Source organism: Peromyscus leucopus, chromosome 4 (genome assembly GCF_004664715.2).
Source record: "Peromyscus leucopus breed LL Stock chromosome 4, UCI_PerLeu_2.1, whole genome shotgun sequence".
In the NCBI taxonomy this organism is placed as follows: Eukaryota; Metazoa; Chordata; class Mammalia; order Rodentia; family Cricetidae; genus Peromyscus; species Peromyscus leucopus.
In genome coordinates this window covers 12,663,392-12,677,485 of record NC_051066.1, presented here as the reverse complement: position 1 = coordinate 12,677,485, position 14,094 = coordinate 12,663,392, and the positions used below count along the sequence as shown (strand labels likewise).

At 50.5% G+C, this 14,094-nt stretch overlaps 1 protein-coding gene across 8 annotated transcripts; it reads right to left on the bottom strand.

The window, feature by feature from the left end:
- Positions 1 to 440: 440 nt before the first annotated feature.
- Positions 441 to 12,582, bottom strand: LOC114684223 (histo-blood group ABO system transferase 2). Of its 8 annotated transcripts, none has more exons than XM_037204658.1 (7): positions 12,446 to 12,582; positions 11,222 to 11,338; positions 6,943 to 7,012; positions 6,245 to 6,301; positions 4,705 to 4,740; positions 4,073 to 4,207; positions 441 to 2,040 (listed from the first exon to the last, which is right to left on the bottom strand). In XM_037204658.1, exons 2-7 carry the CDS (start codon positions 11,271 to 11,273, stop codon positions 1,350 to 1,352), a joined length of 1,041 nt encoding a protein of 346 aa, XP_037060553.1. In that variant the 5' UTR covers positions 11,274 to 11,338; positions 12,446 to 12,582; the 3' UTR covers positions 441 to 1,349. The 8 variants fall into 8 exon arrangements, with proteins under 8 accessions (XP_037060553.1, XP_028714563.1, XP_028714562.1 ...); XM_028858730.2 differs by lacking the exon at positions 12,446 to 12,582 and adding an exon at positions 11,437 to 11,852; XM_028858729.2 differs by lacking the exons at positions 11,222 to 11,338; positions 12,446 to 12,582 and adding an exon at positions 11,437 to 11,853.
- Positions 12,583 to 14,094: the final 1,512 nt, after the last annotated feature.

Below are 14,094 nucleotides of genomic sequence, written 5' to 3'. Positions count from 1 at the left end.
ACCTTACACAAGGCAACGGCAGGATATCCAAGAGGAGTCTCAGTGAGCGCCTGGCATCAATAGTGTAATAGAAACCAGAGGCCTTGAAGCAGACCAAACACTCTGCAATGAACACTTGTAAGTAAAGATGCATGGATGAAGGGGTTTACTGCGTGACTCACTGTGTCACGCTACAGATTCTATGACAAGATTTTTAATTTTTTCTCTTTTCCCCCCTTTTTTCTCTTAGCTTTTGTTTTATTTGGGGATGGGGTATAGGGGCAGAAGGTGGATGAGAAGGGATGGGGAAATGAATGGGATCAAGATACACCTTATAAAAGATGCACAGAATAAATAAAAAGAAAGAAAAACGCAAAAAAAAAAAAAGTAACAATAACCCCCACTACCACCCAAAAAAATGTAAAATTTGATGCTGGCAACCGAATTTGATCACAACAATGTAAAAGGGGGGGGAGGGGAGTAACCATCTCTTTATTATTGGAAATTTCAAATGGAAACTAGAGTATAAAAATAATGTAGTGGACCTAACACTCCGCAAATTCAGTCATGTGTCTCTGAGAGCCCGGACCAGTGGTAGCATATCTGACTAGCACCCATGAGGCCCTGGGTTCAATCCCAAGTACCTCAGAAACAGAAAAAGAGGGCTGGAGAAATGGATAAGTGTTTAAGAAGACTGGCTGCTCTTCCAGAGGTCCTGAGATCAATTCCTAGCAATCACATGGGGGCTCATAACCATCTATAATGGGATCTGATGCCCTCTTCTGGCATGTAGGTATACATGCAGACAATACTCAGACCTTAAAAAAATGCATACATAAATAAAATTACTAAAAAATTTAAAAGAAAATTAAAAACTTCCTATATTGCCTAGAAATACTTATTCCCAGGATGGATAACTAGTTATCCCCAAATGAACCAAAAAATGAGCAAAGGTCTCAGGGTGCTGGTCTGCCAGCTGGGCTAAACGGGAGCTAAGCACCTCTGAGTCCTGTAATCTGTAAGTCTCCCTGCCCTCCTGCCTATGCCTAAGGTCACTGGCCATCTGTCAAGCCTCCAGCAGAGGAAGGCACATGCCTGTGTGAGGATGCTCAGGCCCTCATGAAACTGCATGACAGAGTTTCCCCATGTTCTGGAGGCTCTGGCTACCATCTCACTGAATAGAAGGAGCATAGGGACACAGTGGGAGCTGGAGGAGGCTGGCACTCCAGGGCCTTAGTGTGTGGTGAGCCAAGGGGTTGGTACCAGGGCTGCTGGAAGGTGACACTTCACCAATGTCTCTGAAATCCTTCCAGTTCCACGCAGCCTGGAGTGCCCCTGGAATAGGTCTGGCCTCCCCAATAGGATTTCAGCTATCGGTTCCTGATTGCCTGATGGTTCTTGGGCACAGCCACATATCTCAGCTTCTTCATGATGGACGGCCAGCCCAGCAGCTGCTGGTCCCACATGTACTCTGGGGACAGCACTTTTGTAGGCTTATGGTATAGCAGGTACTTGTTCAGATGGCTCTCATCATGCCACACGGCCTCTATGCCATTGGCCTTGTCCTGCACCATAGCCTCATGACAGGCCTTGGTGAGATGGTGCACCTCCAACACTGACCCCCCAAAGAAGGCTCCCATGTAGTAAAAGTCACCCTTATCCCAGGGGATGTAGGCCTGGGACTGTGGTCTCCGCTCATAGGTAAAGGCCTCTCGGCTGCTACTGTAGAAGCCAGGATGCAGGGTACCAAAGAGTGCTGAGAGAATCTCCACACCCACGTGATCGCTGAACTTCATGTCCACATCTGCACACACCAGGTAATCCACCTCATGCAGAAAGCGTTCCTTTGAGAAGTGGCTGATCATCTCCATCCTGTGCATGGACACATCCTGCCAGCGGGTGTAGTTGCGCACAGTTAGCACCACCAGCTTCCGTCCTGCACCCAGAGGCACCTGCGGCATGTCAGCTGGACGGTCAGTGAAGACATAGTAGGTGACCTTGTGTCCCACCATGAAGTGCTGCTCTGCCGTCTCCAGGAACAGCTTCAGGAACACCACATACCTGTGAGGGAGGACAAAGGGGTATGGAGAGCCTTAGTGCAGCTAGGTCAAGACTTGCCAGGGCAGGCCCAGGCTGCAGAATCCATGGCTACCTGGAGGCTTGAAGCGGCAGCATCCCCCCTCTGTACAGCTGTGCTGACCAGTCTGCAAACTGTACCTCACCTCACCCTCCTTTGCTGCAGAAGGGTGCAACATCAGCACCACATCTTAGCAAGAAATGCTAAGGTAGAGCCCTGGAAGGTTTCAGCCAGGCAGCGGGGATGACTCCAGACCTGGAGATCCAGGCAGATGCCTTGCAGGTATCTCTTGTCTTGGTAGTCCCCTCAGTAGGCCACCTCTCCATGTGTCTGTCACCATCCCCCCAATAATGACAGCTCCATCTCAAGACATTTTATGCCCCACACTCTTGCATTTGCCAGAGCAGAGCCTGTGCTCACAGGGCCCCACTTGCTAAACCCTGGTGGAACTGGATGGATCTGTAAGGGCAGGTCTGGGACCTGCACCCTTCCTTTGTGGCACTCTCCAGGGCCCTGTCTCAGGAAAGGTAGGGGTCTCCAAATCCCAGACCTTCCTCATCAGAGGCTGGAAGGTGCCTGTGGACAAGGCACTCAGTAACTCATTTATGTCCCTAAGTGTCATCCCACATTCACTCCACCAGAGCAAGAATCAGTCTCACAGAGCAGGCAGGGAAAGGGAGACAGGTACCCTAGAAAGAAGGGCAAGCCTAAGCCAAATCCTCGGGTCCCAGGGCAAAAGGCTTCTACCCCAGGTTCTATGTCAACTTCCAGTCCAAGAAGTTTCTACCTGCTTCAGATAGCTGCTGCTTCTCCCTTGATGACCCCCAGGGCCATGTGCCCCCACCATGGGAACAGGGATGCCAATCACCTGGCAAGTGAGCCAAGCCCTCTCCACCTCAATGTCAGAAACAGGCTGCTTTCCCATGGGGCTCTCACCTAGTTCCCTCAGAGGCCTTCTTCCCACAGACAGAGCACCTACCCACACCTGGCAGGGCTCTTGCTCATGTACCCAGTAGCACCCAGACAAGGTAGTGTTTGTGTCCTGTTACTGTGAAGTCCTTTGTCCACAGGAGCTGCAGGCATTCTCAAGGTGCCTAAGCTCCTCCAGCTGAGCCCCAAACCTCTCTCAAGTCTGATTGGTACAAAGGCCTCAGAGTTATCCTTGGATTTCACGCAGCACTGTAGGGAAGGACAAAGCCCCCCCACTTCTCATATGCAGGCAGCACAAATCTCTCAGCCCCCCACAGGCTTCCACACTGTAATGCCACCCTGTCCTGCTCCCCACAGGCTTCCACAGGGCAAGTTTCTGGTCTGTGGCCTAAAGTCAGCCTGACCCAGAGTCTCAGGGCTTCATAGGTCACCACCCCCAGGACTGAGGTTAAAGGTTTCACCCAACCCTTACTGTCCACCTTGTCCCGCATCTGAGGACACATGGGTGGTCGCAGCTCTGCTGACATCCTGTTACTCGCTGCAAGCCCTGGGGATGAGGACACCCACCTAAAGTGTGTGCTGAGGGATGCGTCACCTGGCTAAGAGCACAGAGGAAGAGGCAGCAGGTCTGGGGCTGTGGAAGGAGGCAGAGCTGGGTTCACTCACCTGTGAGCCCACCAGAGATAGAGATGGTGGCAGAGTGAACCAACCCCACCCCTACTGCATCCAGCTTGACAACTATGTGCATGCACATATGTGCATGTATGTGCATGCCCATTGCATGTAGTCATGTTTACCTGCCTGTGTGCCTGTGTGGAGGCCAGAAGTTGATTTTGGGTGTCTTCTTCTGTCATTCATCTGTGTTGTTCTTTGAACTGGATCCCTTCTCTGACTCTGAAGCTCACTGTTTGGCTATGCTGCCCAGAAAGCTGCCTGATCCACTTGTGTCTCCCCTCCACCCACAGTGCTGGGATGACAGGGGCATGCCACCATGCACAGCCTTTACATGGATGTTAGGGATCAAACTCAGGTCCTCTGAAGCAAGTGCTTTACCCACTAGCCGTCTCTCCAGCACCCACTGCTTACTTTTTGATGGCAAACACGGTCAGTCCAACTGTGGTGTTGCGAAGCCTGAACTGCTCATTCAGTATGTCGATGTTGAAGGTCCCCTCCCAGATGATGGGAGCCAGCCAAGGGGTCAGGACAAGAACATCTTTCCTACTACATGGGGACAAAGCCACAGTCAACACATGACCAAACATACCTGCAGGAGCCCTTCTCAGATTCCACACCCTCAGCTGCCCCAGGACTGCCCACCCTCCCCAGTGGGGCCTGGCCAATCAGCAGCAGCTCTCACTGACTACGCCCACCCCACTCCACCAAGCATTAAAACAACTGAGTTTACAGCCACTGCAGCCACCACATCTCTGCAAACTGATGACAGAGACAGGAAACAAGGAGCAGATCCCAGATGGGAAATGACAGACAGGAGATGCTCCGGGCTCCAGACCTGAGTCAGACAACCCTCGGACTCTGACAGGGTTGTGAAGTGAGGGCAACGAGAATCATAATCAGGTCTTTGGTTTTTTCTGGGTTTGGTTTTTCCAGTGCTGGAGACTGGCCCAGCTCTCAGGTGTGCTGCTGGACTGTTCCCACTGACGCAAATCCTCCTTTAGGACCTTTACGGCACTTCCCATGCACTGACTAAATCTACTCACCTGGGTGTTAGCACCTGTGGCTGGGCATAGGCCATCCTGCAAAAAGACAACACCAGAACTCAAGGTGACAGGAAGGTCCCTGGAATGCATGTCACTGGCAGCTCTGCACCAGGCAAACAGACCTGCACCAGCAGTGGCAACCAAGCCACTGTGTACGTCCATGACCCTGGGAGCAGAGGATGGGCCGAAGCAGGAGATCACAGTCTCACTTGACATAAGGTAGGGAGAGGAAATCATGACACCCCTCCCCTTACTTAAGGCTGGGAGGTCTAAGGACTTCTTTAATTCACAAACTAGATGAGAACATGTCTGTCCCTGGTAGATGCCAACCATCTGACCTGGGCCTGCAGCCTGCCTTGGTCTTCTCCTTAGCTGGTGGCACACAGAGTCCTGGCTCTCTGTCTTGGTCAGAGACCAGTCCCAACATCAGTGTGAAGTTCCCTCAAAAGGTCAGGCCCCAAGGGACAAGAGTCACTCCTGCTATAAGCTGCGTTCTAAGACGGCCTGTGGAGCAGAGAGCAGGGCTGGAGAGACGCTCAGTGGCCAGAGCACTGGCTACTCTTGCAGAGCAACGGGATTCCGTTCCCAGCACCCGCATGGAGACCCACAACTGTCTGGAACTCCAGTTCCAGGGGACCTGAGGGCCTTTTCTGGACTCTCTGGGCACAGGCATGAATGTGGTACACAGACATACATGCAGGCAAAACACTCATACACATAAAGCCAGGGAGCTCTGGAGAATCATCAAAGGTGTGACTGCCTCCCAACACAAGTGGGGGGGGGGGGCAGAGTGCTCTGCAGCAGTGGAAAACTGACACAAGAGGGAACTGAACAAAGAGCAGGTGGGGGGCAGTGTAGGCTAGTGGGAAGCACAGCATAGACAAAGATCAAGGCCAGAGCCCCACTCAAGGGCATGCATGGCTTGTGAGGGAATGCAAAGAAGCAGGCTGCTGGGGAGGGTCAGCAGGCAGGATCTGATTTCAGAAAGCCTCCTACCTTCTGTGCTGAAGGATCATTAGCTATTGTAAGGAAAATAGGGCTGAGACAGATGAACAGGCATGTGGCTGATGCAAGGCCGCAGCAGGTCCAGGAAAGCAGAGCAAAGCCAAGAGATGCCTTCCCAAAAGGCAGACTGACAGGATCTGGGACTGTGGGGATGGCGGGACCTCCAACTTGGGCCTGGTTGTAGAAGGCAAAAAAACTTGCACTCAGCAGGCTGCTGGGGTGGTGGGTGGGGAATGGAAGCTGTTCTTGGGGTTGCCCCAGGCGGGTACAAAAGGGAGGATGAGACCAAAGACAGGAAAGACAACAGTGCTCCCTCCCCCAATACATTCTCCCTTTAGAGACAGCAGGGGGCAGCCTAGAGAAGGACTGGACCCATCCATGTAGAGGTACAGTCAGAGGCCACAAGGCAGAAGGCAGCAGAAAGTTCATCCAGCCAGTAACTGATTCTCACATGTGTATGACATACACACATATCACACACACACACACACCACACAAAAACACAACACACAACATACATTTTATACCCACTCACCTAGTCACAGATTCTGAGTCTCCCAGTTCCTGGCTTCTGTGGCTCGGGAACCCATAGCTGCAGGAAGGACATGCACAGAGGCAGCTGTTCAGGACACAGACTTGAGATTGGCTGTCTGTCCCTCCCTCCAAAATGCATCACTGTACCCAGTGAGCACAGACTTTCCCAGTGGGGATGCAGGGCCAGGTGACAGGACTAAGCAAGCTCACCCTACTGGAAGAAGAGGTGGCAAGAAGGGCCCTGGGGACAAGGCCTGCATCTGGACACCTAATGCAGCTGCAGACAGCCCCTTCTCCATGCCAGGTAGCTACAACCCAAAGCCACATCAAGGACTATTACCACGTTGTGTCTACAGAAGCCTTGGTAGACCTGGCAGTGTCTCTACTCTGTGAGTGTTCACAGACCATCTGAATCTAGAGAGGGCTGCAGTCCAGGCGCCAGGCCTGCCTTCCTCTCCTTCTCCAGGTCTACCCTCACAGCAAGGACCAAATGCCTGGGCACCCAGCCCCATTTGTGGAATCAGAGAGGGACATCTGTCCTGCAACCGAGCCTGCCCTATGGGGACAAGCAAAAGCTGGACAGGCCTCTGTGTGAGTGGCCAAGAGCACCCTCGTCACTGCCGTGGTAGTGGGGATGCCCACAGCTCAGGGTCCCCATCAGGGTCTCAGGAGCTGTTCCTCACCAGCCTGGATTCTTACCCAAAGAAGACCAAGGCAACCACTATGAGGGGAAGGATTCCAAAGTGAAGTGAGTAGCATTTTGGTCTTCCTGAAAAACAGCAGCACAGGATCCAGTTACTCACTCCCTTCCTGGACCTGACTCCCCTCCAGGCCTCTCCTCAGACTCAGAGGTCATCCTGAGCACCACAGCCACTACTGTGCCCTATCTCAGGCAGCCCCAATCCCAGCTGGAGCGCCAGCCCCGCTGAGCACTCAGAGGGTAAAGAAGGTTGTTCACTTCCTGCTCAGGACTCCAGCTGCTCCCTTGGCCCTCAAGGACCCTTGGGCCCCCATGTCCTCAGGCCACTGAGCACCCCTTCCTGTGGTAAACTGAAATGAACCAAAATGAATACTTCAGGGTCACTGCTCCCCCTCTGGCCCCTGTATGCTCACACCCACAGGGACAGCAATTGGTCTGTGCTAGTGACATTTTCTCATGCTGGGGTTGAAACCCAGGGCTGGTGAGTGTTAGGTAAGTGCTCCACCACTGGACTATGCCCCTAATGCCTCAGGTGATTTTCATGTCTCTAGAAGTTGTGTGTTCTCACAATCAAGTTCAAATAGTCCTAAAGACACGTATGTAAACAGACTCATGTGTGGGCTCTGGAGAAAGAGCTCAGTGGGTAAGGCTTTTGTCACAGCCACACAAGCATGAGGTCCTCAGTTCAGATCCCAGAGCCTATGTAAATCCAGACATGTGAATTCCCAGCACTCCTGTGAGGAGAGGGGAGGGGGAGATGGGGGTCCCTGGAAGCTCCCGGGCCAGCTAGTCTGCACATGGTGAACAGCAACAGAAGAGACCCTGTCTCAACAAGGTGAAAGGCAAGGACTGACACGCATGGTTGTCCTCTGACCCTCACATGCACACCCACACTCACACACTGTGTTCCTAAAGGTTTATATCTAAAAAGGCTTACCTCTCCCTGCCCCAGTCCATTACCTTCCCCTCTGAACCACTTGATGCGGTACTCTGTTTATTTTATTTATTTAATTAATTGTATGTGTTTATCTTAGTTTTTATTTCTTGGGTTTGTTTGTTTGTTTGTTTGTTTGTTTGTTGAGACAGTGTTTCTCTGTGTAGCCTTGGCTGTCCTGGAATTGCTCTATAGACCAGGCTGGCCTCAAACTCACAAGAGATTCACCTGCCTCTGCCTCCTGAGTGCTGAGATTAAGGGCATGAGCCACCAACAACCCTAAAAACTTATTCTGAGGTATAATTTATATCTAATAAAATATGTCCATTTTAGATATTGTTTGATAATCTCTGAACAAGGAACCCCCCTGCTGTGTATACCCCCACATTCCCCTCCTCATCTACATAGGAGCCAGGAGACACTTGTGCCCTCAGCCTGGCTGTTTATATAACATGATGCTGTCAAGAGTCACCACGGGGTCATGAGTGGATTTTATTTTTTATTGCTTTTTTTTTAATGTCCCAATAGTTGCAGCCATTTAAGAAAATACATCTTCCCATCACATCATTCTAACATTCATCAGAAATTACGTGGTGGGAGCTGGAAAGATTGCTCAGGAATTAAGCACACTTGCTGCACAATCACAAGGACCTGAGTTGGGATCCCAGTATCCATGTAACACAACAGGCATTCCAGGAATGAAAGTCTGTAACCAGGACTCTTGAGTGAGTGTCATGGTGGTGGTGGTGGTGGTGGTGGTGGTGGTGGTGGTGGTGGTGGTGGTGGATCAATGAGGCTTGCTGACTTCCAGCCTGACTGAGGAAACTGAGCCTCCGGTTCAGAGAGAGACCTTACCTCAAAGGAACAGGTAAAGAGTAATAAAGGAGAATGCCTGCCTGGTGCCTTCTTCTGGCCTCTGTACTCACACTCCTGGGTGTTCGTGTGTGTGTGTGTGTGTGTGTGTGTGTGTGTGTGTGTGTGTGTGTGTGTTTACAAACACTGGCTCAAAGTCCCAGCCTGGATGGTAGGGGCTCATGAGGTCCCCCTTCTATCTAAGGAGCTGTTGGTAACTCTCAGCTGCTGGGGAGGGAGGGCAGAGTCTGTTTTCTTCAGGAATGCAGCCTCTCAGAAGCTACTCACGCTCCAGTAGATGCCCCACACCCAGTCACATGCAGGTGGCATTAAGTGCAATCAGTGGGTTAAAAAAAAAAATCACAAGAAGTCGTAAGGGAAATGTGGGGAGGAATAGAGGAGGAGATAGAGGAGAGGGATATAGGGTAGATTTGATCAAAACATTTCTATGCATGTATGAAATACTCAAACAATAAAAATAAATCTAAAAAAAGGAAAAATATTTTCACTCAAGCTGGAGAGACAGCTCAGCAGTTCAGAGGACACACTGCACTTGCACAGGACCCAAGTTCAATTCTCAACACCCACATTAGGTGGCTTACAACCTCCTGTAATTTGCACTCTAAGAGGGCCTGCTGATATCTCTGGCTTCCACAAGTACTTGTTCACATACCTACACACAGACATACTCATTCACATAATTTTAAAACAGTAAAATTAAATCATTTTTTAAAAACACTTATCTAGCCAGGTGGTGGCAGCACACACTTTTAATCCCAGCACTCAGGAGACAGAGGCAGGCAGATCTCTGTAAGTTTGAGGCCAACCTAGTCTACAGGACACTCAAGGCTACACAAAGAAACCTGGCCCCAAAACAAAAACAAACAAAAAAGCCACTTAACTCCACACAAGTGGGTCCATTTCCGGCCTCTGTGACCAGTCTCTGGAGCTTTGGTTCTACCCTAAATCCAACCGCACTGACACTCAACAAGGACATAGGGATGAGTTGAGACTATAGGGACATATGGCCTTATTAAAATCATACCTGGGAAACTGAACTGTGGCCATTTGAATAAGAATGGCCCCTACAGGCTCATACTTGAATGCACTGTCGCCAGGGGGTGGCACTACTTGAGAAGGATCAGGAGGTGTGGCTTTGTTGGAGGAAGACCAGTCACTTTTTTTTTTAAAAACTTTGTTTCAAAAGCCCACGCCTAGCCCAGTCTCTCTCTCACACTCTGCCAGCTGCCTGGGCGTCAGGATGCAGATCGCAGCATCTGTTCTAATGCTTGCTGTGTATGCCACTGTGATGATAATGGACTGCCGCAGCATCTGCTCTAATGCTTGCTATGTATGCCACTGTGATGATAATGGACTGCCGATAAGGCTCAGAAACTGTAAGCAAGCCCCCAGTGAAACGCTTTCTTTTATAAGAGTTGCTGTGGTCACGGTGTCTCTTCACAGCAATAGAACAGTAAGACAGAAGTTGATACTGAAAGAAAAAATCAGTAGCCATCTTGAGAGACGCTTCCCCCTCCCCTCCTCCAAAGGTATTTGCTGACCAGCAGTTTTAGAAGTGATCAGAAATTGAACTTATAAGGCTGGAATAAGAAATCTATGTATCCTGGACTTGGCAAAACAAGATATGGGGAGTAATGGACTCAAGTGACCAGACGTCAACCTTACAGAAGTGTAGAACTGCAACAATAAATCTGAATGTGTCAACAAAAGCAGGACATAGGGAATAAAAATGTACGTCTCTATAGATACCCTGAATCCTGTTAGCAATTAGTAACCTTATGCTTACCTCACCCCTAGCCCCCTCATCCAATCCCAAGCTGCATGTAAACTTTTCCTATATAAACCCCTTAAAGTGAGTGCTCAGGGCCATTCTCCCCACCCGCTGTGTCGGATGTTGGACTGCAGGCCAAGCTTGCCTGTTTTGTTAGTAAGAACCTCTGTGTGCTTGCATCAGATAATGGCTCTGTGGTGGTCTTGCTTGGGGGTCTTGCGACCTGCGCACAGCAACACCAGGGAGTGGGGTCTTGCTGTGGTTTGTTGTCGACCCTGGACTAGAAAAGTGGTTGAACTCTTTAAGCCAGTAAATTATGAGGGCCCAGCTCAGGTTTCAGAGGGGAAGAATATCAATGGCCTAAGGACCCTTCTTGTGATAATTTGGCAAAGAAGTCGGCTGCTCTCTGCCCTTGTCCAAAAAATATGCCCGAGGCTAAAGTAAAGAGTGTTGGATTAATTGTGTAGAAGCGAGGATGTAAAGACAGCCTGCTGCTGACAGGGCTAATAACATTGTTGTTCTCAGTAATCACTTAAGCAGACCTGTCATGAAAAGGAACAAGCTGGACAAAGAAAACTACAAAATGTCCAGTGTGAGGAGAAAAGGAGCACCAGAGGTGTAATGGAGCTAAGTCCAGTGCTCAAGGAGATAAAAATTTAATGAAAAGCCTGATGCACCTCGGGCAGGGGTGGATACTCACCCCACCTGCAGGGATCCCCTGTGTCCTCTCTTCTTCGGTTCTTAGCTCCCATTTCCCTGCGGACTCCAGAAGCTTTTCCAGGAGGTTACCTGAGACTGCGCTCCTGCCCAGGTGGGACTAGAAAAGGGAGGGGAGTGTGGAGAGGAGGCCTCAGACCCTACCCCGGCGGCGTCAGAGCCCGCGCTTCTTATGGCTGTCCTGCTGAGGTCACTCACCCAACCGCAGCTTTGCCATCGATCCACCGCACCTGCTCCCGCTCCCGCCGCCCACCACCGCAGCATCAGCGATCATCGCCCGCCCGAAGGATGCTGGCAGGGAGGAACGCGCCCGGGAACACAGACCCTCCTACTCCCCGAACTTCCTAAAGACATCAGTTCCGCGGACAGAAGCCAAGGTCACCCGCCCAAAGGCTGGGCTGGGGCCGATAAGCCCCGCCCCTCCCGGCCTGTATCGTCCAGACCATTAGCCTGGGGGCACACGCTCGACCTAGGGACAAACACGCTGGTGCCCCTCCCATTGATCCTACCCCATGGCATCCTGAACAGTTCCTGACTAGAGACCCCCGGCCCCCTGCAAGGCCGTTGACACTAGCGACCTGTTACACCCTGCCACTCCACTTTCCAGGACTCCGATGCACCCCTCCGCGTCTCCAGCCCCATGGTCCTGTCCCAAGCCCTAGGCTTTGTGCTCCGCCAGATACCATCTCTGGCATTGGACCCTGCGGGGAGGAAGGTTGAGGACCAAGGTGGCAGCAGGTTCCTTCTTCTGGCTGGTGTTTCCAGGCCTGTTGGCGACCTCTTCACTGCTTCGCTTTCTGCTGACCCCGTTTTAGCAGGTGACACAGAGTCACCCAGAGGTGACGGGGTCGAGCAGAAAGAAGTTTGGTTCCCCCATATCTTGATTAGTTTTTGAATTCACTTTTCTTACCTGTCCTCTCTAATTCCTGTCAGCTAACTGCTTTCATCCTCCCACGGATGTTAGGCCTGGGCCCCAGGGCCTCTGTGGGCCAGAAACCTGGGGCCTTAGGACCGCGATTCATCTCACCATCTCCCTTCACTTCTCTCCCAGCCACTCCTCAGGCTTCCACTACCTGGTTGAGAGCTAGTGAACTGGAAACCAGCCTTGCAAATCCCAAGGCTCCTCTCTCTCTCCTCCCCTCACCTGGCCTGTTAGGAAAGAGAGACCACAGTTTATGCACGAGAAGACTCAAAGCTGTGGAGATACCTGCTCTTCCCAGCCTGTGATACAGCCAACAGAGCACCATCAGAATCCTAGCTGTGGCAGGGTCCTGTGCTGTTGCTCCCTTTGCAGGAGGGGGGCAAGTAGGTGCAGAGTCAAACCGCGCAGACTCTGGGAGAACGTCCAAACAACACGCTCAGTTTATTCAGGAAGAGGCAAGCCTCATATGCCTTCTACCCCGCAGATCATGTCTCAGCTGCTGTTGCTAAGGCCCTTAGGCAGACCCAGGTTGGCTCTCAGAAAGCATCTTTTTGACTTGTTTCAGCCGGCTGGCCCTCAAACCTGCTAGAGATGAGTCATCCCACACCTAGCAAGCCATTTTATAAGTATGGACAGGATGATTTAGAGTTGGGAATTTGTCTCAGTTGGTAGAGTGGCTTTCCTAGCATACACAAAGCCAGCGTTTGATCCCAGCACTTTTCAGGTGGAGGCAGGAGAATCAAGATTTCAAGGTCATCCTTGGCTACATAGTGAGTCCAACACCAGCCTGAGATAAGAGACTCTGTCTGGGGAAGAAAGACTAATTTTAAAATTTATGTGGGGAAGCAAAAGCCCCCAGGAAAGCTAACACAGTGATGAGGAATAAAACCAGAGGACTCACACTGCCTGAGGCAGCATGGTATTTGAAAGACTAGACAAATAGATGAGTGGAGCAGAACAGAGAGCCCAGAAATAGACCCACAGATATCAGTCCACTGATCCTTTGCAAGGAGTAAGGCCAGCACAGTGGAGAAAGTGCTGGATATGCTGAACACCCACATGCAAACCAAACAAGCAAGACACTGCCTAGCCTTCATAAAAGGTAATCCAGTACAGCTCACAGACTTAAATGCAAATATAATTCTTAAAGGATCACCCAGGAGGAAATGTAGACCATAAGGGTTTTGATGATGACCTTTTAGATACAACACCAAAGGCAGGGTACATGAAAAAAATGATTAAGTTACCTTTCTTTAAAATTAATTTTTTTCTGCTCTAACAAAGGAACAAAGGAAAAACAAGCCATAAACTGCAAAGGACATTATCTGATGAAGGACTGTTATCTAAAGTACATAAAGAATTCATAAAATCCAACCATATGAAATCAGCCAACCCTACTGTGGTGGTTAAACTTAACTGTCAACTTGATAAGCTCTAGAATCAACTAAGACACATCTCTGGGAAGACATTTCCAGAACCATGAACTGAGTGGCCAGCACCTTCCTGCAGTGGCCCCGATACAGAGGGGTCCAGGGAAGAACCTTGTGCATGCTTTCCTCCCTTAGCTTCTTGCTGGTAAGTGCCTCTCATGGCTGCCACTGCCACAGCCACTGCCTGTTGTCAACAGCCTCATCTGAGAGAGAAACACAGGTCACTGGCTGCACTGTGGGTGTGGAAAAAACTACCTGAAACCTACCCAGACCTTCCTCAAAATATTCCTGGGCCTTTCAGAATCTTTTGCTGATTTCTCCGTGGCCTTACAAAAGCAGTAAGAAAAAAAAAAAAAAAAAAAAAAAAACTAGGTGGTTGCTCAGCCTACAAAAACAAAGTCTTTGTCCATTACAGGCAAGCACTGAGGCTAGGTAGGCCGGTTTACTTTAGATGTGGGAAACCAGGGCATCTGCAGAAGGACTTTAGGGATCCTTGGTGGCTCC